Raw genomic sequence first — 26,283 nt, 5'->3', positions numbered from 1 at the left:
GCGCGGCGCGCGCTGCCGGCGTGCGGGAGAGCGCGAGTTGCGGCGGCCCGCGCGCTGCCCGTAGGTACCATTAAGCGAGACCGCGCTTAGGGGCGAATGCGGAGGAAGAGGAGCGCTGATCCTGAGCAAAGCCCCGGGAGGCCTGCCCCAGCCCCTGCCAGCGCTGAGGCGGTGGCAGGTAGCGTCGGGTGCGCCAGGCGGAGCTGCGTGGGATCCGGCACCCTGCTCCGCACAGGCCGGGGAACGCGTCCCTGAAGGAGGGCAGGGCGTGGAAACCGCATGACTTTAATCCTTCCCTCTCCATCCCCAGATGGGCTGAGAGAAGCGGTCCCGAGGTGTGTGGAAGGTGCTGGGACGAGGCCCCAAGGGGTTTACCAGTGGCCCGGGTCCGGCCTCTGGAGGTCCCGCCCTCACGAGAGTGTCTGCCCCGCCGCAGGTTCACCCCTAGTGAGCCGCGACAAGGTCTGGCGGAGCGCTCCCAGCTTAACAGGCAGCCCAGCTCCTGTCTACAGGCCTCTCCGCTGACTTGGCCAGCGCTGGCAGAGGACAGCAAGAACAACGGAACGCTCTCCTGCCTGAGCTGGCCCCTGCGCGGACGATACCCAAAGCCAGTCTAACAGCCCTCCATGCAGCTGCCCCAGAAGATGGAAGAGAAAAGGAGTAAGCCTTAAAAAAACCCACATGGTTTGAGTAGTCATTAGACAGGTTCTGTGAGGAACTGTTCTAGGTATCAACAGTCTTACCTTTAACCTCTTTCACCAATTGACCAAACAAAATTTGTGTGCCAGAATGAATGGAAATGAGGGGGGTTTTCTTCAGTTATAGCATAGAAAAAAAAAAATGAAGTAGCTGGCTTTAAGGTGTATTTCATGTTCTTTGTGTCATTGATGATGATAGTCAGAAATTTGATGTGGCCAACGTAGCTGAAGGATGCTGCCTTCCCTCTCCTTGATGTTATTACAGTGGAAATGTTTTGCTTTACCTTGCATCTGTCAAACAGATTCAGAAATATTTTACCTAAAAAGGCCTTGATTTTTTTTTCCTAAATAAATTAGTTTAGTTGTGTCCTGGTTTCAGATGGGATAGAGTTCATTTTCTTCCTAATAGCTGCTCCAGGGCTATATTTTGGGTTTATGCTGAAGAGAATGTTGGTAACACAGGGACATTTTGATTATTGCTGAACAGTGCTTGCAAGCAGCAAGGCCATTTCTGCTTCTCACCCTGCCCCAGCAGCAAGTGGACTAGGAGTAGGGGGAGTCTGATGTGTATATAAGAAGCTGAGAGGGAACATGTCTAGAACAGCTGACCCCAAGTAGCCAAAGGGCTATTAAAAAAAAAAAAGAAGCAGAAAGAAAAATGTGAGCTAACAGGAAGTGAGAATTATGTAGACAGCTGAATATGACACAAAGTATGGATTATCTCATGACAGCTTCATGCTTGAGGGATAGTAAGAAATTACTTGTGTAAAGCAATTTCCTCACAAAGCTTGTTTGAGTATTCTTCAGCTAGGTCTTGACAAGACATGGGATGCTTTCTGGAAAGGGGGATTATGATTTCACCACAATGTTTTCTCACACAGTGCTCCTACTGATACTGTAGTATTTACTCGTTTTAAAGTTAGAAAAGCTAAGTAGCTACAACTGTTTTAATTTCTTACCTGATCTCTCCCTTACTTGTCCATTCTGCACCTCTTGCAGTGCTCTGCGATTACTTTGAAGGGGACAATCTTACCAGTTCCAGGGAGGAAAGTACTGAAGGTAGCATGATTTGGATTTATGGAAAGAAAGAGGAAGGTAGTGTACAGAGGCAGGCTCCCAAGCTAGTAAAGGATTTGGAGCATGTCTCCTATAAGGAGCAGCTGAGGGATCTGGGGCTGTTTAGCCTGGAGAAAAGAAGGCTTGGGGGAGACCTTATCACTCTCTACAGTTACCTGAAAGGAAGTTGTTGCAAAGCAGGGGTCAGTCTGTTCTCCCTAGTAACAAACAACAGGACAAGAGGAAATGGCCTCAAGTTGTACCAGGGGAGGCTCAGGCTGGATATGAGGAGGAATCTCCTTACTGAAAGGTTTGTCAGGCATTGGAACAGGCTGCCCAGGGAGATAGTGGAGTCACCGTCCCTGGAGGTGTTTAGGAGATGGGTGGATGATGCACTTAGGGAAATGGTCTAATGGTTGATAGGGTTGGGAAAAAGGCTGAACTCTTCTTCCAGCCAAAACTATTCTATAGATTCTGAAGAGGGAAAAGAAGATCCTTGCAGAGATAATGGTCTCAGGCAGATTGTCACCAGAGAGCAGTCTGCACCATGAGTCATCAGCTAGTGAGATTGTTTTGAATGCTGACAAGGTAGATGCATAGAATCAGAGACTTATAGAAGGGCTTGAATTGGAAGGGACCTTAAAGATCATTGAGTTTCAATCCCCTGTCATGGGCAGGGACACCTTCCACTAGACCAAGTTGCTCCAAACCCCATCCAACCTGGCCTTGAACACTGACAGGGATGGGGCATCCACCACCTCTCTGAGCAACCTGTGGCAATTCTTCACCACCATCATAGGAAATAACTTATTCCTAATATGTAGTCTAAATCTCCCCTCTTTCAGTTTAAAGCCTTTATCCCTGTCCTATCACTACAGGCCCTTGTAAAAAGTCCCTCTGCGGCTTTCTCATCGTCCGCTTTAGGTACTGGGAGGCTGCTCTGGAGCCTTCTCTTCTCCAGGCTAAACAACCTCAACTCTCTCAGCCTGTCTTCATAGGAGAGGTGTTCGAGCCCTCTGGTCATCTCTGTGGCCCTCATCTGGACTTTCTCCAACAGCCCCATGTCCTTCTTATGTTGGAGGCCCCAGAGCTGGATGCAGTATTTCAGGTGAGGTCTCACCAGAGCGGAGTAGAGGGGAAGAATCAGCTCTCTACCTGCTGCACATGTTCCTTTTGATGCAGCCCACGATACAGTTGGCTTTCTGGACTGCAAGCACACATTGCTGGGTCATCCGCTGCTAAGTCATAAATGAGGAAATACTCTTCTAGCAGCTTTACATGGGCACAATATTTCACAACTGCTGGGGAGGTGTCACCTCAGCACTTTGGCCAACCAAGATTTGCTGTCTGAAAGCGGAATATGAACCTAGCATGATGACACTGGACTCTACCTCTAGAAATGGAGTAGGAAAACAGATTTACTTATTTGTGCTTGATCATTGAAGAAAAGAAATGTTAACCATGTGAGAGATTGTTCCTTTTTCATCTTTTCTGGAATTGTCTGTTGACACACTGAACCATACTCCCTTTTCTGAATCCTTGCCAAAGTTGCACTGCTAATCTTTTCACAAGAGCTTCCATGAATGGACTTATTAACTCAAAGGCACATACACTTGGAAGAGAAAAGGTTCTGAACCAACAGTTTAAAAAACATTTCTTTAAACAAAATGTGCTTTATTTATAGTGGAGAAGGGAGTCACGGTATAAGGAGTCTATTAATTATTGCAATTGATATCACTTGGTGAACAACATTTATCAAACTGCTTTTATCTAAAACTATTGAACATTTTTTCCTGACAAAACATACCAAAAATATTGATATTACAGGACAGTCAACTTTGTAGCTAAGGTTACAGCTATAAAAAAAATTGCCAAATATCTTTTGTTTAATAATACATTCAGTTCATTCAGGTGAAAGTATTCTCCTGTGTCACTTCTGTGAGTTTCAGTGGTGATTAATTTATAGCGAGACTAACTTGCTAGGGTTTGGAGAAAGGCTTCCACACCATCTTTGTAGATGTCCTTGAAAACTTACTTGAAGGAGCATCAGAAACAAGTCCAGGTTGTCATTTGGCTTCTATTTCACTTTCATGATAAGGTTTAGGAGTAGACTTCTGAAGATTTAAGTTTCTGGCTTGGGTTAAACCATGACAGGCTACAAAATAAGATGGCTGTCCTGACTAGTTCTTCAGAAGTGCCTCACGAGGAAATAGTGGGAGCCTTTAAAAAGTCGACCAGGAAACACTTGTGCTTTTAGATTTTTTTGGGAGCTGTACAGTCTTGTAAACAGAAATTTGCATTTCAGGTGATTTCAAGACTTTTTGGAAACAATTGGGAGGTAGAAGAGTGGACGTTATATTTGAGCAGGTGCAAAATGTGCTGCTGTTGCTAAAGCAAAAGATCAAGAATGGAACTGCCACAAACCAAGGTTAGAAATCCTTGTAATTTTAAGCTGGGATGCAGGAGAGCTGTGACCTGCTTTGTGTAGGGCTGTGTGATATCTGCCACAATGCAGCTATCTCTGACTGTAAAGTACATATTAGTTGGCATTTTAAAGCACCTGTTTAAATATATCAGCATTTTAAACAGACTTAATACTTTCAGGTGCATTTTGCAATTTTAGCCTTTTATCTGTATACTTTTACAAACAACAGGAAACTGAAACATTTGTTCTTGAAAAGTAATGTCTGCAGTGCCTTTTGTTTTGTCTGTCATGAGAAGTTTTAGCCTTTGAAGCTGATTTCAGTGAGGTGAATGGTGTTGAGATACGAATTATAGTCATATAAGGATTATTATTCCATGTTGGATACACCACTATAACTTGAAACATTAGTAGAAATATGTGACAGCAATGCACTTATTCCTATGCGATCTGATTTAGGTGAACCTGCTTCTGCAGGGGGGTTGGACTAGATGATCTCTAAAGGTCCCTTCCAACCCTGCCATTCTGTGATTCTATGACTTAAGGTTGTTCCTGATTTTCATGGAAATAGGTTTCTTTTATCTACGTCAAAATCGGAAGTCTGATAAGCCTGGAGCTGTATGCAGCTTTCTTTTTACTGGTTTATTTAATTGAGAAAAAAAAATCTTTTTTATTGTCACCCATGTAAATTTAATTTATGTATCTTATTGCTTTTTTGTGTGAGAAAATGTACAGTAGTGTGAGATGCTTCGCAACCTGATCTAGGTTGACCTGCTTCTGCAGAGGGATTGGACTAGATGATCTCTAAAGATCCCTTTCAACTCTACATTCTATGATTCTATGCTTTTAAACTGGTATAGCCACACACTCTGCATTGTACTACTTGCTCTAAATTGATAACACGATTTTTTTGTGTACTTGAGTTCCCATATCTTGATTTTTATGACGAACTGTCATAGCAGTACATAGATAAAAGTGGAACTTGAATCCCCAGATGATGCAATGAATGTGACATAGTTAAATTTGAATTTTTCTGTGCATTGTTCTGTAAAGATTTCCAACTAGAATATTCATGTGGATTTTTGCTGACATTTATCTTCCACCTTGTAATACTTACTGCATGAGGTAAGAGGTTGAGACAGAACTAGTCTCTCTTTTGTGTTCTTACTATCTGAAGGCTATTTCCACCAGCTTAGGAGTAGCATTAATTTGGTCTGATGAGATCCATCCCTTCTTAGAAGAAAGATGACTAGCCTGGTGAGAAAGTAATGAGAAAAACTTATAAATTGTGCTTATGTATATTATCCAGTGCTGGTTCATAACTACTAATATGAGCTGTAATTTTCTTGTAATTCATAGATGTGTCTGTTAAGGACTGTGGTGCAAACGTTTTCTAATAATATCAGTCTTGCAGTGCTCTAGATTAACATACTGAAGAAACAAGTGTCTCTGGAGGACTTAAACTTTGTTTTCCCTTTTAGTAATCCCCGGCACCATCGTTCCTCTTATAATTACTAAAATTACCTGTTTTGGTTCTTGCACAGAATGCTGGCAGGCTTGGGCACTGGTCAATGAAGCTAATCTAGGTGACCTCTTAACCTTGACAAAAGGTATGTGCATCTTGATTGTATTTATATGATATGTGGGTTTAATTTGTCTTGTTTTATTTGCCTGGAGCTTATTTCCCTTTGTTGAAATGAACAGAAGAGAACTGAGAAAGCTGTTAGCATTGCAAGGGAAAAAAAAAGTATTAGTTTCCTCAGGTACTGGACTGTGGACTCTAACCTGGGTTTATACTTTTGTATGTATGTACCAAGTGAAGAATTGGAACTAGTAAGACCTGATGATCCTGAGCTGGCTGCAAGAGGAATCATCTTGTGCATGGCTCCAGTAACTGTACTTTCCCAGCATCCTTTTACGTCTAATAACGAAGAGAGATCTGTATATGTGTTTCATATGTGTGTTATCTCCATGCACTTTGAAGGCCACATGGAAGATTTTAATGTGCAAGTCACCTTATGGTCTGTAAAAAAGGACACTTCTACCTCAAGTTCATCAATGCACACCTAAGTTTTTTCCCTTTTGGGAAAGGCAAGAAGAGAAAATGAGGGGGGGAAGGAGCAGGAGAGAAAATGTGAGAGTGAGTCATGTGTCAGCTCTTTACTCACTTGTACAGCTTCTTTTTTTAGTAGGATGCTTGCTGACATGCCTTTCATTAGCTCTTGTTCATAGCAATGCATTGTTTTTAATGCATTTTGGCAACTATCTCTGTGATAACTAAGTTTGATGATAAATTGAAATGTGGATTGCTCAAGTTTTTCTTGCATTCATTTTTTTTCAGTAAGTGATGTCTTTGAAGGAGATGGCATACAGGAAACCAAACCCAAATTGCAACGTCTTCCCACAGACGATAACACTGCAAACTCTGCAGAAGGTTCTCACAGGTTGGTGTATTTAATAGTTTATTCCCCTTCCTTATTTGACGTATTCTTTAGTGTATTTGAGGGGGATTTTAATCTCTCACTTATATTTCTGAATCCAATGTTTTGAATAGTACCAGTTTTCAAAGTGAAAGTGTTCTTAACTCGGGCCACATGAAAAACTTGAGGTTTTGAGCAGACTCGTCTAATTTACCATGTGAGAGTGTTGCAGAATAAAACAGAGCATTTCATAGAATCACAGAATAGTAGGGGTTGGAAAGGAACCTTTAGAGATCATCTAGTCCAACTCCCCTGCAGAAGCAAGTCCACATAGAGCAGGTCACACCGGAACATGTCCAGGCAGGTCCTGAAGACCTCCAAGGAGACTCCACACCCTTCCTGGGCAGCCTGTGACAGGGCTCCCTCACCTAAACAGTGAAATAGTTTTATGATTGATCCATGAGTATTAGTAGGATCATCAGGGTTAGGACTTAAAAATTTTTGAGTTCTCAGGCTTTCACACACCGTGCAGATTGTCAGGCATGTGACTTACTCTCCATATTTAGCTTCAGATGATGATTTGAAAGATGGGGTAAATATATCAATTCTTTTGTTTTGTTTCTAATGTCTTTTCTGTGTTTTAGCATGTACATTCTTTCTGTGAAGCTATTGCCCTTTTTTTTTTTTTTGAATGCTACCGAACATGTCTTGACATGATGTGAGGACAATCATACAATACAAACAGTGATACAGTGAAACCTTCGAACTTCTAGTTTTACTGAAATCTGTAACAGTAACACTCTCCAAACTGGTTCTATAGTTTAGAAAGCTGCCGTTAGTTTATTGGACTGCTGGGTGTGTGAGGGATCTCTCCTCCAGATGCATGCAACACCAAAAGATGAACAAACACTCCTTATATACATTACAGAAGAATGAACTACCCACCTCCCCATTATGCATGCAATGCAACAGATGTTTAGCATGATTTGGGGATCTTAATAATATTTACAAATATCTAAATGCTGGGTGTCAAGAGGTTGGGGCATCACTTTTTTTTATCTAGCAACAGGACAAGGGGTAATGGGATGAAGCTGGAACACAAAAAGTTCCACTTAAATATAAGAAAAGCCTATTTGACTGTTCAGGTGAGGGAGCCCTGGCACAGGCTGCCCAGAGGTCTCCTTCCTTGGAGGTCTTCAAGACCCACCTGGACGTGTTCCTATGCAACCTGATCTAGGTGGACCTGCTTCTGCAGGGGGGTTGGACTAGATGATCTCTAAATGTCCCTTCCAACCCCTACCATTCTATGATTCTATGATTTGGGTGAGAGTTGACGAACAGTCATGTATGTTTGGTGCTTGCTTTTTTTAGCTCATTATCATATTTAGGGGTGTCAAAGGAGTGTTAACTGCAATATTAATTTCATGGTTAATCACAGAATCTTAAGGACTGGAAGGGACCTTGAAAGATCATCGCTTTGGGCACTGTGGCCTTGCTGAAACTGTTTTGAAGTTGTTTGTCTGCTCGGTCCCACGGTCTATAGCCAAAACAGAACTGTTTTGCTGCCTTAAGGTGCCCTTAAGGCTCCCTCCCTCACCTGCTTCTCAGGCTGATTTCAAAGCCCTTCCTGTCACAGGTGTCTGCACTAAAGATAAGCAGGTACTGGCACTTTTAAATACTTTCAATCCTATGCTTGCAATTCTCTCCTCATGTAAATGAGGATAGGGATTTGGAGGGGTCTATAAATGAGGAGGCATCTATAAATGAGAAATCTCTGGAATCTGAAATCACTAGCAGTTGCCTATTTCTTTCCTGTGTTAACCACTGAAAAACCTGTGTGTTTTGCTGGTTGTCTAAGATGCTGCTCTTTTTTTATTTCTCCTTTTTTTTTTTGTTTTTGTTTAATTTCAAGTAGCAAAAACAAGGAGACAGAAAAAACAAGTTCAGAAACTAAAGAAGCATCTAGTAAAATTCAAGATTTACCTTTAAACCTGCAGTATCAGAACCACAAGTGCTCTAGTGCATGTCTTGCCAACAGAACAGCGGGCTCTGTCTACAAGGGTGAAAATCCTCTGAAGATACCAATCCTGTTTCACTTTCAGCGCCGACATGCAAAAGCAGACTGCCTTTCAAAATCCCTGGACGTCAACTACAAAGCTCCTTGTGGCCGAAGCCTGAGAAGCTTTCAGGACGTGCAAAACTATTTGTTTGAAACAGAGTGCAATTTCTTATTTGTCGATCACTTCTCCTTCAACACATACGTACTGTTGGGCAGGAACACCGTAAACCCCGAACCCCTCGTGTTTGATTTTGATATTAGCAATGGGGCCGAATCTGTGCCCGTTTCCTTCTGTAATGATCTGGACCGTGCCAGGTTACCTTATTTCAAATACCGGAGGGCGTCGTGGCCTCGTGGGTATTATCTCAACAATCTCTCCAGCATGTTTGTTGATTCATGTGACTGCACAGATGGCTGCATTGATAGGTAGGTAGAACAATTGAATCTTGGACAAGCAAGGCATGATGCCTCAGGAGTAGGATGGTCACGTGAGCGTGAAGGCGTGCAATACCTAACAGTGCTGAATAGCAAAGGACCAACAGTGCTGGAATATCTGTGGTAGTTTTCTTGTGCTGTGCTCTGTATTGTCTGATACCAATGTGTCTTTGCCTTCTCTAAAACTTGGGTGCTTCTAACAGTCCAGCCTCTGTTGCAGGGGAGGAAGCAATCAGCAAGTGCATTATTGTATTTCTTTCCCTTTCTTCCCAAATTATCAGCGCTTCTGTTCCAGATGGAGCTGGCAAGCAGATCTCTTGGCGGAAGGTTTGTTTTCCTGGCAGGCAGGGAAGCATCCTCCGTGACAACTTCTGCTGAAGCTCCTGCTGTGGGCTGGTATCGTAGAGATGGGGTGGGACCACCTGGAGACATTCAGATCACTCTCTACAATTACTTGAAGGGGAGTTGTAGTGAAGTGAGGGTTGATCTCTCCAGTAATGTATAATAGAACATGAGGAAATGGATTTAAGTTGCACCAGGGGAGGTTTAGATTGGACATTAGGAAGAACTTTTTCACGGAGAGGATTATTAAGCATCGGAACAGGCTGCCCAGTGAGATGGTGGAGTCACCATCCCTGGAGATATTTAAAAGACTTGTAGATGAAGTATTGAGAGATATGGTTTAGTGATGGGCTTGGCAGTGTGAGGTGACTGGTTGGACTTGATGATCTTGAAGGTCTTTTCCAACCATAATGATTCTATGATTTGGAACTTAGAAGGTTACTGAGGGCAGAGGAAGAAACATCCCTGTTACCAATCTCTACATCCCATCCTTCCCCTTGTCCAAACAGTAACTATGAAACCCTTTGGTCACAGAACACATTTATGTTCTGAACAGTTCAAATGGCGTTGCCCATTTCCGTGTTCTTCTAAAGCCCAGTAAACCTGGGCAGCATATTCCTCTGTGGGAACCCACTGTAGTGAACATGCGCGAGTTTGCTGATATTTTTTCACACTTCCTTGAAGGGTGTTTGTCTTTGATCTCTATTTGTAGGTGTTATTTGATGTTGAATTCATTTTGTATTATTGTAGCTGGGGCAATTGCATGTACTGGTATGCAGCATAATTGTCTGTGACCCAAAAAAAAGCTTGAAATCACAGCCTCGTATGATGAAGCTTCAGCAATAAAAGTGATTTAGTTTCAGCCGAGCGGTGGGGAGCACCAAGCACATAGCATGCTGCTTCTATGCACTGAACTCCCCTGAGAGCTGAGATGCTTTTGATGTGGAGTTTGAGGATTCAGGATTTGGACTCTTGCTGTGTGCACAAACACAGTGGGTGCGTGGAGACCGTAAAGACTAGCGTTATTGCTTGAGTTCTCCCCTCTGCATAGTGAAATTCTTTTCTTCCTGGGGGTGAGGGTGGGAGGAAAGTAAAAAAGTAGCAGCTAGCAGACTGGGGTGCTGCACCAGACCAGGTGATTTTCATTCCTTCCATCAATCCATTTGTCTGTGTCCTGTTTATAATAAATTTCTGTTGTGTTTCAGCTGTTTACATGTGCCTTCTAAGGAGCTTGGCAGAAGAATAGGCTTGGGGTGAAGAGAACATAATTATTGTAAAGCAGTTAGAGAGACAAAATTGTAAACCAGGCAAGAGACAAAGAGAAGGGTAGGGTGCCTGAAATAGCCTTGAAGAATAAAAGGGCTAGGGGAAGTACAAGTATATATAAATAAAGTGTGTGTGCCTGTATAGTCAAGTAGATTTTAAGTTATCTAGAATTATGTTTGGTTTATGCTGCGCCAAATACATTCTGAGATATTTTACTGTTATTTTTTTAGGTCAAAATGTGCATGCCTACAGTTAACTGCAAGAGGCTGTAGTAGAATTTCTCTATCTCCAGGTAGAAAAACATCCTATGGATACAGTTACAAAAGACTGGAGGGACCTGTTCCTAGTGGGTAAGAAAGGCCTAACTATTTGTATGCTTTTATTTTACTCCTGTAGTGTGCTACAGGACTAAAACAACTGCCCTTTCTGGGTTACTGAAACCTTTCATTTTTGTCAAAATTTTACTGACACGTGAGGATAATAAAAAATTATTAATGTGTCTTGACTAACAGGAGGAGAAGACCACATCTTTACTGCAGATAGTACCATTTTCACACCTTAGTTCAAGATCATGGAAGGCTGTGAGGAGTAACACAGTATAAGCTGGTCCCAGAGCTCCGGCTGTATCTGGCTTATGTGCCATTTCATTCCAGTATGCCAAGGAGAGAAGGGAGAGGGAAAGGAAGCCTGGCACAAGGGAAGGAGGTCTGTCACAAGATAGTTACAGCATACATCAGCCAAAGAAGTGGGAAGCAGTACTCACCCTTGGTTATTGCCCTGTATCTTGTCCACCCATTTGCTCTGTAGAACCAGAATCCTGAAGAGTTACCAGACAGCTGCTGTTGCCAAACTTGGTTATGTGTGACTATTCCAAGAGTCTCCAAAGCCATCCTGGCACTGAAAGTGTTCATCCTTTCTCTTATTCATCTCTCATGGATTAATATGTGTCCTGAGGAAGGTATCAGTAACCTCAGGTGTTCAGGAGATGACTTGTGCAAGGTAGCCTTCTGCAAGAGCCAAAGGCTGAAACCACAAGATTAAGGAACTCCTTTCCTTCCTTTGCTGCTGTGTAGTGTTACTTTATGGCTGGTGTGCAGAATTAAAGCTGCCAGTGAACCCAGAAACAAATGCCAAAACAAAAGCACAGTTGTGAATTCTTTTCGAAAGACTTTGTTACATCTTTAAACTCGTGACATCTAGATTGAGGTCCAGGCAGACAGGTTGTCTTTGCTAAAATCTGTCCCAATATAGAACGAGATTCTTCATTTCTGCTTCTGTGTGGTTTTCTCCTACGAAGTCAAAAAGTAGTATTTATCTTTCTTGGTTGCTTATATGGTGTTTGGCTGACAGTCCTAAAATTGATGAATCGAGAAAGTCATGAACTTCAGAGCACTGCTGCACAATCATATTTAGTCAGAGTCCTTGTCATTTTGGTCAACTGTCTTATTAATGCTCAGAATGATATTTAATAATAGGAACTCTCTTTTGGTAATGCAGCCTTTTATATTGTGTTTTGTTTTGCTTCCTCCTGACAGAATTTATGAGTGTAGTGTGTTGTGCAGGTGTGACAAGATGATGTGTCAGAACAGAGTTGTACAACATGGCATTCAAGTCAGGTTGCAAGTCTTCAACACGGAGAAGAAAGGCTGGGGCGTCCGCTGCCTGGATGATATCGACAAAGGGACATTTGTTTGTACTTACTCAGGTAACAGAAGGTGACCTGTGGAAGATGTGTTCCATGATTCTTCCTCTCCTGTGGCCTGTGCCCTGGAATATTTTTAAAAAGAAGAAAACAGGGAAATATGGAGTTGGAAGTGAGTCAATGTAATCTTAACTTGCAAGACGATCAAATAGACAGAGGAACCTTGAAGAGCTCTGCAATGTGATGGTGGTAGAGAAACAATCATTCTAGAGGAAAGTCTATTTCAGACTGTTGTTTTTTCCCTCACAGATCTGTGCATCCTGTGCCCAGGCTAGTTTTTCTTTGGTATAAATGTATTCATATTTTGCTTTCCCAAGTAATGAATGTTCTTGTCTTGTTTTTTTTTAATGTAAGTTTGAGCTGCTATAGTGAGTGTGACCCATCTTAGCAAACGATCAATTTTGAAAAAAATAATAAAAAAATGATTTTCTTCCAGGCAGATTGATGAGCAGAGCTGAAGTTCAAGTATTGGGAGATGCTAGTCAAGAGCAGAATGAGAAGAGTGACGGAAGCCAGGGATATTTTTCAAAAAAAAGAAAACTTGACACTGATTCTTCAGACTCTGGAATTGAACTAGTGCAGTGTGGCAAAAATGATGTTCTTGAGAAGCAGGAATCTTCATCTCAGACTGTGGATAATGAAAATAAATCAACCCTGTAAGCAAACTTAAGCATAACAAAACAAATATTCTGCTATTCTAGAAAGTCTTCGTAAAACTTAGAGAAGAGCTAAATGTCCTCAGATAAGGGTGGCTTGTTTTTTTTCCTTTCTCATCTTTTTAATTCCTGAGTATTTCTTCTAGTGGGATGGAATTTTTCCTCTGTATTAACTTTACTTACTCTGTGTGTATCTGGCATTTTCTAGAAATGCAGGTCATTCCCTGAGTGTACTTGATCTGTTTAGGGCATTAATCACTATACTAATCTGAAATTATTAAGAAAATATACTTTGGATAAACTGAAGGGTTTGATAACAAATAAGCAGCTAACTATCCTGTCCTTTGCTCCCAGTCTCTAAACCTCTTGTTCTTTGTAACATAACCTTTCCTGCTAGGGGTCCTAGCCTTTCCCATTAGGAGTCTGACAACACCTCTCTTTTGCAGCAAATTATGCAAAATGTTTTTGTTTTCATTTTACAGTCAGATTTTCATAACCTACCATGATTCCTAAAATAAAATTGCTGCAGAATAACCACATGGCTTTGTGAATAGCATGCTGTAGTCTTTTTGGAAGGAAGGTGGGAACTTGTTTCCTTAAAACTTTATTCCTTGCTCTCCCACACTACTTTGTAAGTACTGTCTTTGTACTACTCATGAATGAATGCAACTTTGTGCTCATTTTATAGCAGAAGATTATTGTGGATCTTTGGGAAGCACCATGAAATTGCAAATGGAAACTTTTTAAAAATACCTGCCAATATATTCTCACTTGCATTTCAGTATCTTGGAAACCCAATGAATTCATAGTTTTGTAAATTACAGAAGTATCAGCAATCACCTAGATTTGACTTTAATAAGTGCTGTTAGTAAAAATTGCAGGGCAGCACAGTTTTAAAGTTGTGTTTACTGCTCTGCTGCCTTAAATGTCATAAATCTCCTTTCCTGAGGATAAAAATGTTTCATGTGTGGGCTGTATAAAAAAATATGAGAGACAAAAAGGCTTTGTTGTTTTGCCTCTTAAGAAGTGACAGTTCAGCCAAGCTGAGAAACCTTTGAAGAAGTGTTCATGTGCTAAGTTTCACATGTTATTGACACAAACAGGTTGCCTTTAAAAGGACAAACAATGTAATCATGTAATAATGACACAGCTTGTTGTGGCTCCTGCAGCTTTTGAATTTGCAGAGGGGTTTAAATCTTAAGAAGCCTTAAAGAGTAGCATTTGTTGCCCTTATCAGTAACCCATTAAAGTACCATGATGTGTTGTGTCAAGAAAACACATAAAAATGTTTCACATTGAGAGTTCTCTTGAGCAAGAGCTGTTACTGCTAGACATTGTACAGATAGTAAGGTTAATTTTGAAACTGGTGTTTTCTGCTTTACTCCAAGTGTCAACGAAAGGAATGTCATTTTAGATGTTTTAAATGTATATGCCAGATACTGCTTCCCATCCTTCCCCAACCTTCTCCTGGTGTGCAGGAGTGAAATTCTTTCATGGGATAGTATTTTCTATATCTGCCATCTATTACCTGTCACTGTTCTTTGTCCCTGCAATGTCTTTACTTTCCTGTTTGAAAGCTGTATTGTCAAAACTCTTGCAAGTGGTAGGGGGAAAGAGGCAAAACTCTGTCTGTAGGTCCTCTGTTTTGAGATGATCTAATATAATAGTAAAGCAACAGAAAATTTGGTTCTCTGTAGGGGAACTGGGAAAGGATGTAAAAGCAGCTGCAGATCTCTCAAAAGAATATGAACAATTGGGTTTTTTACAAATACTATGGAGAACTAACCTAGGTCCTCTATTCTTAAAGGCAAAACAGTCGCAGAAATAGTCACAGAGCTTGAGGTATGGCCAGACTGCAGGCTCTGGTGTAGTTCTTTATGAACTAGAGACTGTTAGAGAAATATGTCGTGTGAGAGTTACTTACGGGTCTTTTTGTCTTTTATTTCTGTACAGGGTTCATCCAAGGAATTTAAGTATTGCAGCTACAAGAAGGCCTGGAACTAGAACAGTTGTTTTTCATAATCACCATCTGGAAATGGTAATAAGTGCCTTTAATAGATCCCATTTTCACTGTGCTAAATACATGTTAATTTTGACCTTTTCATCTTATACATTTAATAGTTCTAATAAGCTTACTTCATGAGATTGTGTCACACTGTGAGCTAAGCTGGCATGCTGGAAGCTATACCTCTTCCCTTCTCCGTTAGCAGTCCTCCAATGTGTTCCCACTAACTACTCTAACAACCTTCCCTCCTTCACCCTTCACTTCCATTCTATCTGTGAGTCTCTCACAAAACCATTCTCTCCTTCCACCCTCTCTTGTAACTAACTGCAGGGTTAAGGGGCCAGAGTGATGTCACTTTTGTGATGTCTCCCCAAAGAATGAGAGAGAAGGGAGAGAAGAAAATCTCAAGAGTTGGATACAGTTTTCTCATGGAGTGGCACAGTTGGGAGAATTTGATCTGACATAAGTGTGAAGCATTGCCTGCAAATACGTGCAAAGGAGGGAAACTGGGGTAAACTTACTCTGTAGGTTTCATTGCACTTGAGAAATGCATGTAAGATTTTCCTGCTGATGTTTGGCAGAGCTGTCCCTTCTGGAGTTCCCATGACTAATTACCGTTTTGTGGTGGGAAAGGAGAAATCCTGCCACATCCATTCATTTTATTGAAACTGTAAAAAGTACATTTGGGCTTTGGTTCAGCAACTTACACTAACATGTTTAAATTCTGGTGAAATTATTGTGATTAAGCACTTATTTAAATGTTTTATTGAGTGAGGAGCTCCTTCCAGGTTATTCTGAAGAATAATTTGAAATTAAGTTAAATGTTGCATTGCAGTAAACTTTTGAAACTCAGCTATGGCTGTGTATTACAGTAAGTTTGAACCTTCCAACCACAGAGTCCTAAAAGCCCCTTGCCATCTTGTGTTGACCCAGAGTTGCACACAGCAACAATACATCACAGCCTTTTTATTATCTTTTATTCTGTTTAAAGGAAATTGATACACTGGTGCACAGTGCCACCTCAGATGAAGATAATAGTTCTCAGATTCATCAGTCAAGCAAAACAAAACTAACCAGTGGGACAAAGAAAGGAAAAGAAAGTAGGTTTGCAGAGCTATAAATACTGCACTCTTAGTACACTTGTGCTCCATCAGGTGACTTAACGTGTAAAAAGTGATGGTTGGATGTGGGGATGGCCAATTCTCAGACAGAACGTTGTCTGTGTCATGCTTAGTCTGAACAGAACTCAGCTGGTACAGAAATTATTGCTGCCATGCATAATACAGTACAGGGCAGTCTTTAACCTGTAAAGCTGATCTTGGGACATGTCAAATAGTCCTGACAGCAGCTTTTCAAGTATAGTGCAATTGTGGGAAAGTCTGTCTTGCAAATCTTGTTGTGTCACACCCAATACATGTTCCAGTCAACAAAAATTGAACAGGATGTAATGCAGGGGCCTCAAGCTGAAGAGGCAGTGTGAAACTGGTGTTACTTGGGTGTGCATCTTCTTTCTGTCTTACTTTCAGTTTGTGATTCTCTCAGAAATTAAGGTGAAGAATTATGATAACATGCTATGTGGAAGAAATCCATCAGGAGTGGGAATTGAGAAGAATGAGAGACCAGGTCACTTGAGAGACTTGAGCAAGTGCTTTAGGCACTACAGCTGGAAACAGTCATTGCAGGAGGATTGATGAGAGGCATGGGAAAGAGCAGTTAAGTTATAGATTGGTAAATAGCAAGGAAGCTGCATACATTTTGGAGAACAAAGGGTGTGAATGGATAAGAGTTCAGGGCCAAATGAGGGAAAGGCTTTGCCTTTAATCTGGCATTGAAAAATAACTTATATATCCATTCACAGAATCCACTCAGCAGCAGAAGAAAGAACATCCAATGAAAACTGGACAGAATGAGTCTGCTGACATGGACAGGTCAGAATGCAAAAGAAAGAGTCTGTCTCTGCAGGGTGCTGATCGTGGCCAGTCAGGTGTGCTGGATGACATGTTTATTGTGAGGCCGTCCAAAAATGTACCACTAAAAGCTGACTGCAAAGAGGAAAATCACAGACAGTCAAAACAAGGCTCAGTTTGTGAGGAAGCTGATGGTGACAGGATGCTTCTGAAGAATGCTAATGAAGAAAATATTTATGTACTGGATGCAACAAAAGAAGGAAATGTGGGTCGTTTTCTTAACGTAAGTAAAAGGTTGTATGTGTTCTCTTAGTTGTCGTAGCTTAAATAAATAAATGATGGATTTGAATAAACTAGAAAGCTTTAGCACAGAAACCACATTTGTGGTAAGTGCACGACAAGGAAGGTTCTGTGGTGCTTCCTGCACTCTGAAGTGACAGAGCAAGCTGGGTCACAGGCTGTTAGTGCCTCCATAAGATGATGTGTGCCATGTCCTAGCTGTAGTTTTTAGCACTGCTGGGTTCCTGAGAGAAATATCCCCCAGCAATGAGTGATGTTTTTCTTCTAAATTTCTGAACAGCATTTTTTAAGATTCTGGAGAGCAAGTGGCACATTTTCTTGAGGCACATGCCTTCTCCCAGCCTCATTTTTTTATTGTTCCCCAACCATTGTAAATTCTACCTTGTGCTGATTTAGTAGAAAGTGTAGGATGTAGGATACTGTAGTAAATTTCTCTACTGTTAGGCCAAGACAGTGGTCAGTCACACTGTGTTAAATGTCTGCTAAATAGATTTCTCGATTTTGACTTGTCAAGAAACAGGAGTGAATTACCAGGTACCTCCAACTAAGACAAGTGTTTCATAGACACATCTGTATGTACTCTGCAAACTTATTTCTCTTCATTGCCATGAATATGTGTCTTACAGCAAAATCTTTGCATTTATTTAAGCTGTTCCTCATTACAGAAATAATACAATGTTAAGGTTAGTAATATGTCTTGCTTAAACCTTTCCTGCATCCACGACCACACACGTGTTCCCACGTACACCTGAATGGCCTTACACATCTCCTATCTCTTTGCCAACACAGGCAATCATTTAGTCTGACTCTTACTCTCTGGCACTGTTCCTCTGGCTGACAAGAAGATACATGGCACATAACTGATCATTTGTGGTGAATCCTGAATCGAAGATGAATTCTCACCACAAATTTTCTGGAGCTTGATATAAGATTTAGGCTTTCCTAGGCAAAAGCACTTTCATAATAGGACAGAAATAATACTTTAGAGATATAGTCACTGCAGAAATAAGTGTCAATGGCCCTGAGTAACAGACATTCTATGTGGGTTGGAGAAGAGAAGGAAGAAGCTTCCTTTAGTAGTGACAGATATCTGATACAAAGTACGTTCTTAAGCCAACAGGGAGTGTTTCACAGAATCACAGAATGGTAGGGGTTGGAATGGACGTCTAGAGATCATCCAGTCCAACCTCTCTGCTCAAGCAGATTCATCTTGATCAGGTCACACAGGAACATGTCCAGGTGGGTTTTGAAAACCTCCAGAGAAGAAGACTCCACACCCTGCCTGGGCAGCCTGTGCCAAGCCTCCCTCACCCTCATGGGAAAGAAGTTTTTCCTTAAATTTAAGTGGAACTTTTTGTGTTCCAGCTTTTGATCATTACCTCTTGTCCCATCACTGGATACTACAGATCAAGTGCCACCCCATCCTCTTGACAAACACCTTTTAGATACCTGTAAGTATTTAACAGTTTCATAGTTTCTAATTCAAATACTCTGTTTTACAGCACAGCTGCTGCCCAAATCTATTTGCTCAGAGCGTATTTGTAGAGACTCACAACAGAAGCTTCCCATGGGTGGCATTCTTCACAAACAGGTGAGTTTTCAAAAGTTTAGTGTTGTTCATTCAAGGCACTGGGTTAAAAGCAGTGCTTAGTTAGTAGGAAGTAATTAGGGTAAGGCGAGCAGGTGCTTAGATCATGAAACTATAAAGCTACCATCTTTTTGGTGACTTATATTGTGCCCTAAAGATTGAAGGAGTACAGCTGCTGATTATCAATAATGAATTTTTCTTCAGTTTGCACTGAAATACAAAGTGGAGAAGAGTAATTTTGAGGCATCCATTTTCATGATCTTCATTGGAAAAGTGGGGTTAACAGAGCATGGTCCTTTTGAAAGCCAAGATTCATTGATGTTGTGTCTAAAAGAATGGCTGGCAGATCTGGGTTCCTGTAGTGGTTTAGCCCTGGCTGGGTGCCAGGTGCCCAGCAAGTTGTAATATCACTCCCCCTCCTAAACTGGACAGAGGAGAGAGAAATGTAACAAGAGGTTTGTGAGTCAAGATAAGGACAGGGACATGGTTTAGCAATTAGGAGGGAAAATATTAATTGTATTAATTAAATTAGCTGATACATGTGCCAGTGGGAGTACTAGGTGAGAACTTTCAACAGGAGAGAATTCATTCCAGACAACGCCCCCCCAGGGAATGCTGACTATCTGTGGAGCCCTGCAATCCAGGCCCATACTGACACAAGTGCTGTGGCTTGTGCTGTGAGGAGGGCTTCTGGGAATTGTGAAGACAATGCTTTGAAATGTGCTTAGAAAAAAAAAAAAAGAGTTGGTTTAGTTGGAGTCTTTCTTGCTCAGGCACTTGGTAAAGAAGTGTGTACTGGGGACTGAGGCCAGTGGGGAGAGGTAATAGTTGTCAGCAGAAAACAACAAAGAAGAATTTTGAAGAAAAATTCTCCTGGCTGGCCCTTCTGTTTTCTGGCAATCACACCGTGCAACTTCTCTGCATTAAGGACTGCTTCTGAGTTATTGTATTTATTTTACATTTCTGGCCTCCAGAGCATTCTAAAGGAGCAAGTCCTAGGCTGCAATTATGTGCTGTTTGAAAAGTCCTCATTGTTCTCAGCCTGCTGCCTGGTAATTCACGGCATGTCCCTTATGTCACATCCAGCGAGAGACAGCAGAGAACTAGTTTCTTCTTTATAATACTCATGTTGTATTGTATTTTCCCTCAGTTGTCCCTTAGCATTTTAGCCTCAGGTATTTAATTTGGCATTCATTTTAGGCAATGAATTTCCTACCTTAGAAATGTCTTCTCTTTCATGTACTGTCATAGTGGCTGATTCAGGAGTTTAATTCTGAGCCTTAGGGTTTCTGCACAGAGATAGTGCAATTGCGTTAAAACATAGCTTGTTGGACCAAAGATAATAGTCTTCATCACCAGTGTTATCAAGAGATCTCTTCAAACCTCGGTGATGCGCTGTAAATAGAAAAATGTGTTCTCATTTCTATATATGCACTTATGTGTTTTTTCCCTTTTGTTTTTGTGGTTGATCTTTCTTTCCCAGAATTTGCCTCAAAGTTAGAGCAGCTTGTTTAGACTCCGACCCTATCATACTGCTTGATAAACTTTTTTCCCCTAGATGTGGGTATTTGCACTTTCTATAGCTGTGGTAGGCAAAGCAGCATGCATGTGCCAAAGACTCCTTCTATCTCTTGGTTCCTCCTGACAAGGTGCCCGTGTCATGTTCCCGGCTACCTACCATTTTGGGGTTTGCATGTGAGTCATAGGTGACAAATTGGAAGAACAATACTGTTTCACTTAGTTCAAACAAATTGACCAGGTGTTTTACTTCATAGGCATGTGAAAGCTGGAACTGAACTCACGTGGGATTATGGTTACAAAGCTGGAAGCATGCCAGAGACAGAGATTTCCTGTCAGTGTGGAGTTCAGAAGTGCAGGAAGAAAACCTTGTAGGAAGAGCTTTCCTACTGTCACCACATCAAGTACCTGGAGACTTACATGCTGGATGGGACTATAACACAGCCAACAGTACGCTTCAGTCTGTGGTGCTAATTCCATTCGAATAAAATGCCTTTCACCTGATCATTTTTTAAATTTACATTTAAATATCACTTTTGTATTTTACAGAGTTAACTGTTTGCCATAAGAACAGGCATCAAACTTCTGTAGTAATTTCTGTGTTCCTAGTCTTTTTTTCCTCCCTCTCTCTTTGAATTTACAAGCCAAGTTCACAGTGCACTTGAAGAACTCATGCTTCTGTGCCAGCTGCACCAGAGATATGGCTGATGAGGAACAACTGCTAAGTTGATGTTTTCTGTGCCCTTTCACAATGCTGAGTTAACAAAACTTGGTTTTCCAAAACTCAGTATGAATGCAAGTCTGTCTCTTTGAAGGCTAAGAATTGTTGAAATATACCTAAGCCTAATGGATACAGTGAGACAATCTTGAACAGAAGTGAGATAAATCAGAACAGTTTTGCAGAGCTGTGTTTATGCTAAAGTGAGCTGGGCAAGTCCTTGTGCTGCAGGGGAGAAGTGACTGGGTTCTGTTGGATTGCATCTCACTGTGTTTGTGAGAGAAATCCTTCAGAAATCCCATGTGCCTCATTCCCGTGCCTTATTGTAGTGTGAGACAGGTGGGCCACAGAAGTCTTTGCCATGTGATTTGTTGGTAGGAGAGAAACAAGCTATACTGGGTGACAGTATAAGCAGGAGGCAGCTCTGAAATGGAGGAAGGGATGGGTGTCCAGGTGTGTAGTTTTTGAATGTGTTGGAGCCTTGTGCAAGGAAGGTGGTGTCACAGAAGGGTGATTTAGACCTCTTGGAGAACTACTGCCAAAGATAACAGCAAAAGAGGCTTTATTGAGAAAGATGTTGTTAAAGTGAGACTTAAAAGTTCAGTGACAAGGTTCCGTCTGTTACTTACTGCATAGGATACAACAATGATTCAAAGTTACCAATACAAAAATCTAGTAGGCTATAATAGAGTTATGCGTGATCCCAGTCACTTACTAAAAATCTGCAGTGGTGTGGAGTCTCTCAGCCTTGAGGAGTAACCTGAGAGGAGTCCCAGCTCAAGGGGATATAACCACTGTGCAGCTGCTTAGCAGGGAGAGCTCACAGGTGTCTCTGTCAGGCTGTCATACTTACACAGTGAAGTGGTTGGGTCATGGTCAAATTAACTGTGATGGAAAAGGAAAGCCTGAGACTCCTGGTCATGGTCAAATTAACTGTGATGGAAAAGGAAAGCCTGAGACTCCTGGTACCCACAGATTTCTTTGTTCTTTGATAAATGAGTCTTGGAAGAACCAGCTGCTATTCATGTGTGAATGGCATAGCAGTGTTCCAGTTTGCAAGCCCTTATGCACCAATGCTCACTCTGTTCTACGGGGGTGTGATGGGCATGGTCAGAGAATGGGTTGGAACTTGAGAAGTTTTTGGCTTGGGTATGGCTAAGGCCTTTGCTTTTCCTTTGGATACTGAAGCAAACCACAGATAGTGTGGCCAAGAAGTTGAGCACATCCGTCACAGATGGATTTAAAGCTAGCCTTGTAGTTTACCTTACCTTACCTTCCTCAATTTGTGGGAGGCTGCACAAGGCAGATCATGTAGAATTATCTATTGGCATTTTCTCAGCCATTAGCAGATTTTGTTCTTGGATCCCGTTTTACAGAGCAGCAAGTTATTTGCAAGAGTTAGTAATGGTTTAGACAATTGTAAATGGGAATGAAACATACCTGTGAGAGTGTTCCATGGGCAGGGAGTAATGATTTCAAGCCTTACAACTATACTGCAAAATGAAAGAGAATCAGGATCCAGTTCTCGGCCCTGTGGCTTTTGTTTTCCTGTCTTAGGGTTAGTATTGTTTTAATTGGGTTGCATCTCTACTGTGTAACTGTGGACAAATGTGATATCTCTGTCCTTGTGTGTGCTTTCACCATACCTCTTCAAGGCTAAATGCAGAACAGTGGGGTCACCCCCAGTGCTGGTGCAGGATCCTTCAAAGGGTCAGAATCACCCATGACTGCCCTGATCAGTCCCCTTCTGCCCCTCTGTCACTGAGGAGCACCTCCTTGTTAGCAGCAGTCAACATTCAGCTCTGTTGCTGCTTGCTTCATTGAAGATCTGTCTCATCTCAGAGGGAATATGCGTGAAGATAACATCATGCAATGTAAAAGGCAAGTGAGGATGCAGAAAATACCTACCCCTAAGCTCAACTTGAATGTGGAAAAGCTGATGGGACTGTCATTAAAGCATCAAGGCAGGCAAAAAAAGGGCATGACAGTGCTGCTGAACATATTTCCCAACTTAGTGGTAGGAGTTACAGTACTAGGCAGGTAGGTGATGAAAAGCTCTGTTTCTTGCTGCAGAAAACAGACCTGATGTTTCAAAAGAAAAAGCAAGCACTTGCTCTGTGTGGTCTGCAAGCATCTGTGAGCCTGCTGTCAGCATGGATGTTACAGTGGGTATGTATATGAGAAGGGGGGTTTTTGGCTAGCTATGTTTATCAGATCTATCTTCAGGCTGGTGCTGGTTCATTCTTCTCTTCCATGTGAGAATACGCTAGATACAGTGGCTACAGCTTGGCTTCTAGTTCCTTCACAGTCTGATGCTCTCACTGCATCATAACCTGTCCTCTTGCAATCTTACCTGTGTTTTCCACTTGTTTTTGTAATTTTATTAGAATGGGTCCTGCTGAAGGTGGCTGGCAAGCATCCTCTGAAGGTCATGGCTGTTCCAGTTAAACAGACATTGTGAGAGTGCTCATCTGAACCTGCTCTCTGCTCAGTTATCCCTTTGCTTGCCCTTGCACAGGTCTGAGTTGGGTGTATTCCTGCACATAGCCCCTCATGCCACCCGTGCTTTAGTAAAGCATCATGTATAAGCACTGATAAAGGGCAGGTGGAAATGTTCCAAGCGAAACACTGAAGAGCACCTGTGGCATGACACCTTTTAGACTTGTCAGCCTATCAGGAGTATCAAAAAGGAGAGTGCCTAATGGGAATTAGTTGAATTGAGACATGAAGCCGAGCTCTGGAGATGCCTCAAAATAACTGTTTCTGTTGACCTGCAGAGGAGAGTATGTTTTACAGCATGTATGGAGGACCAGTAGAGGGGAATCCTGAAACCCATTTAGGCTTTTTCAGAGTGGTGCCTTGTTCCTGTGAAATGGTGTCATCCAGCCACGCAGTGTGGAAATTGCTGACTCTCTTACGGTGAGTGTGACAGTGAGCAAGACTGTCCCAAGGGAGGGACTGTAGGGATGTGAGGAGTTACTAAAGGCTTCATGACCCACAAGGAAAGAAATATTGGCACCAAAAGTGAACATACAAATGCAAAGACAGCTGAAGGTCACTTATGGCATAGGTGAAAAGAAACTGGACTGGTGCACATTACACTGGTTTGGGTTGGCTTTGTTTCCTGCTGATGCCGTGAAGAAGCCAGTAAGGACTCAATAGCCAATGTAACTATTAAGCAGATGTTCTTTATGGCAGCACTGGTGAACATGGGGGATTTCTCCACCAAACGTGCCCATCTCAGCCTTTGGATCTTCAGCTTATATTTACAGCAAACATGAATATTCATCACATTTCCAAAAAAGGGCCTGTCCGTAGTCCCAATTTGATCTGCCCAAGTTACACCTCCGTCAAGTTTCTTGCGGTGTCCTCTTGCTTCCTTCAAGTGGTCATTAGGGGTTGCTGTTGGATTAAGATCCGAATTTTCCTTTCCTTGTATCTTTACCCCTGGGTCCTTGGACAGGATGAAAACCAACCTAAAAGCTGTCATCCCAGATAACAGTTCTGTTTAGGGCTAGGCAGGCAGGCCTTATCAATGGGATACAATGACCAAATGTCCAAGTGTAGCACTAACGTAATTGCTTTGCCATCCTTAATAATTTTGTTTAGGAACATACCAGCCTTGGAACTATCAGCGCTAAGCAATAGTTATGTTACAAGGAGTAGCTGTGTCTTTCTAATAGGTCTGTTTGTGGGCTTACAAGGCTAGCAAGTTCATAAAACTATATGTGTCATTTTCTAACTAATATTGTAAGTCTTAATAAGCAAGCTTCCATAATCTAAACTTATCTATCTACCTATGAATCACTGCCAAAAAATACTAAGCACTAAATTCCAGCAGAACTGTATGGTTCTGTAGAGCACAGGTTTGGAAGAAGAGATCACAAGGGATTTACAGTTGGTTTTCCTACAGAGAATTAGTTTTCCTGTGTTGAAGAAAACACTTGTATTAGGAAAATTTTCCTAGTTTTAAGACTTACACACTTGTGAGGGTGCTAGAATCCAGTTGACTAATTCAAGTACCATCTAGATAATAAATTTGGGAATCAATGTTGTGTAGCAGTATCTGGCTAATAGATGCAACCTAATTGCAACCCTGGACACATGGACTAACCTTAGCTCTGAAATGCTGAGCAGGCACGGAGGGATTTGGGAAACCAGCTGGAATAATGCCACCAGTGCTGAAAACCCAAAGCTGTTAAAGCTGGTAAAGGGAACTCATATTAAAAAGGTGCGGCCTCTAGATGGGCCAGAATGGTTCTGTCACATTGTGACTGGTGAGCTGTACGGGGGTGGAGACCTAGGATTTATTTAACTATCCCTCACAGCACAGAGAAACTTCAGAGGCCTAAGGGTTGGTCTCGCTGGTACAATTTACCTTAAGCTGTGAGTCACTGATGTTCAAAGAGGTTGAAGAAACCCCATACCTGTGTGAAGCAGGAAATCCAGCAGTAGTGTGTGTTTTGTTGAGACTTGCAGAGCCACGAGCTTCTCCTCGTACTGCTTATAGCTTGTGGTTAGCAGGTGCAGGCTCGGCAGGTGCAGCCAGAGGGGATCAGCTTCTCTAAGAACCTTCCCGCTCAGAGGCGGCCAAGCACCAGCAAAGCCCAGCCACGAGCAACTGACACCACAGGACGTCGTACATCCCGGTTGCCGGAAGACAGGCCTGTCTTTAACCCTCTGACCAAGGAAAAGTGCTGTGCAGCGGCACTGGTCCTTCATGCGCTGGGAGAACGCCATGATGGCCAGGTACGAAGCCAGTGCCCTGCAGCCGCCTCCTCCTCCACTGCCTCGAGGAAGCGCCCGCTGGCTGCGGGAGGCCCTTTCCTGCCTACGTCCTGAGAACCAGCTGTCTGGTCAGATGCCGCCCTGCCAGCCCCGCACCGGCCACCACCCCAGGCCCCTCGCGTGCCGTCCTGCTTAAAGGCCGAGCAGAGACGAAGGGGGCGGCGACGAGCGGTTGCAGGCTGTCCCGTTCCCCTGGGTAAGCGCCTTGGGAAGCGGCTGCCCGGCGCCGGCGCCGGGAGACGGGCCGAGCGCCCCTCCTCGCCACGTGACCGGAGGGGCCGTGTCGCGACATCCGTCGCCACGCCCCGCCGGAGCCGCAGCCAATCAGCGCCGGGAGCGCTGCCCCGCGCGGCGCGCCGCTCCCCGCGGGCCCCGGCGCGCGCCACGGAGCATGCTCGCCCCG

At 42.5% G+C, this 26,283-nt stretch overlaps 2 protein-coding genes across 6 annotated transcripts; one reads left to right on the top strand and one right to left on the bottom strand.

Annotated features, from left to right (window-relative positions):
- SETDB2 (SET domain bifurcated histone lysine methyltransferase 2) lies at positions 1 to 20,917 on the top strand. Of its 5 annotated transcripts, XM_061994468.1 has the most exons (15): positions 1 to 335; positions 437 to 660; positions 2,740 to 2,862; positions 4,060 to 4,182; positions 5,721 to 5,786; positions 6,518 to 6,620; positions 8,509 to 9,081; positions 10,929 to 11,048; positions 12,234 to 12,403; positions 12,837 to 13,056; positions 15,010 to 15,094; positions 16,053 to 16,161; positions 16,920 to 17,251; positions 18,771 to 18,859; positions 20,632 to 20,917. In XM_061994468.1, the coding sequence occupies exons 2-15, from the start codon at positions 627 to 629 to the stop codon at positions 20,747 to 20,749; spliced, it is 2,265 nt and encodes a 754-aa protein (XP_061850452.1). In that variant the 5' UTR covers positions 1 to 335; positions 437 to 626; the 3' UTR covers positions 20,750 to 20,917. The 5 variants fall into 5 exon arrangements, with proteins under 5 accessions (XP_061850452.1, XP_061850461.1, XP_061850469.1 ...); XM_061994477.1 differs by having other exon boundaries at positions 1 to 660; positions 8,512 to 9,081; XM_061994485.1 differs by having other exon boundaries at positions 1 to 660; positions 12,261 to 12,403.
- A 3,230-nt stretch (positions 20,918 to 24,147) lies between these two features.
- On the bottom strand, positions 24,148 to 26,129 carry LOC133625299 (uncharacterized). Its single transcript, XM_061994968.1, has 2 exons — positions 25,520 to 26,129; positions 24,148 to 24,575 (listed from the first exon to the last, which is right to left on the bottom strand). Exons 1-2 carry the CDS (start codon positions 25,830 to 25,832, stop codon positions 24,148 to 24,150), a joined length of 741 nt encoding a protein of 246 aa, XP_061850952.1. The 5' UTR covers positions 25,833 to 26,129.
- Positions 26,130 to 26,283: the final 154 nt, after the last annotated feature.

The sequence above is a fragment of the Colius striatus genome, chromosome 1 (genome assembly GCF_028858725.1).
Source record: "Colius striatus isolate bColStr4 chromosome 1, bColStr4.1.hap1, whole genome shotgun sequence".
Lineage (NCBI taxonomy): Eukaryota > Metazoa > Chordata > Aves > Coliiformes > Coliidae > Colius > Colius striatus.
The sequence above is the reverse complement of the archived record's forward strand: the minus strand, read 5'-3'. Positions and strand labels throughout refer to the sequence as shown.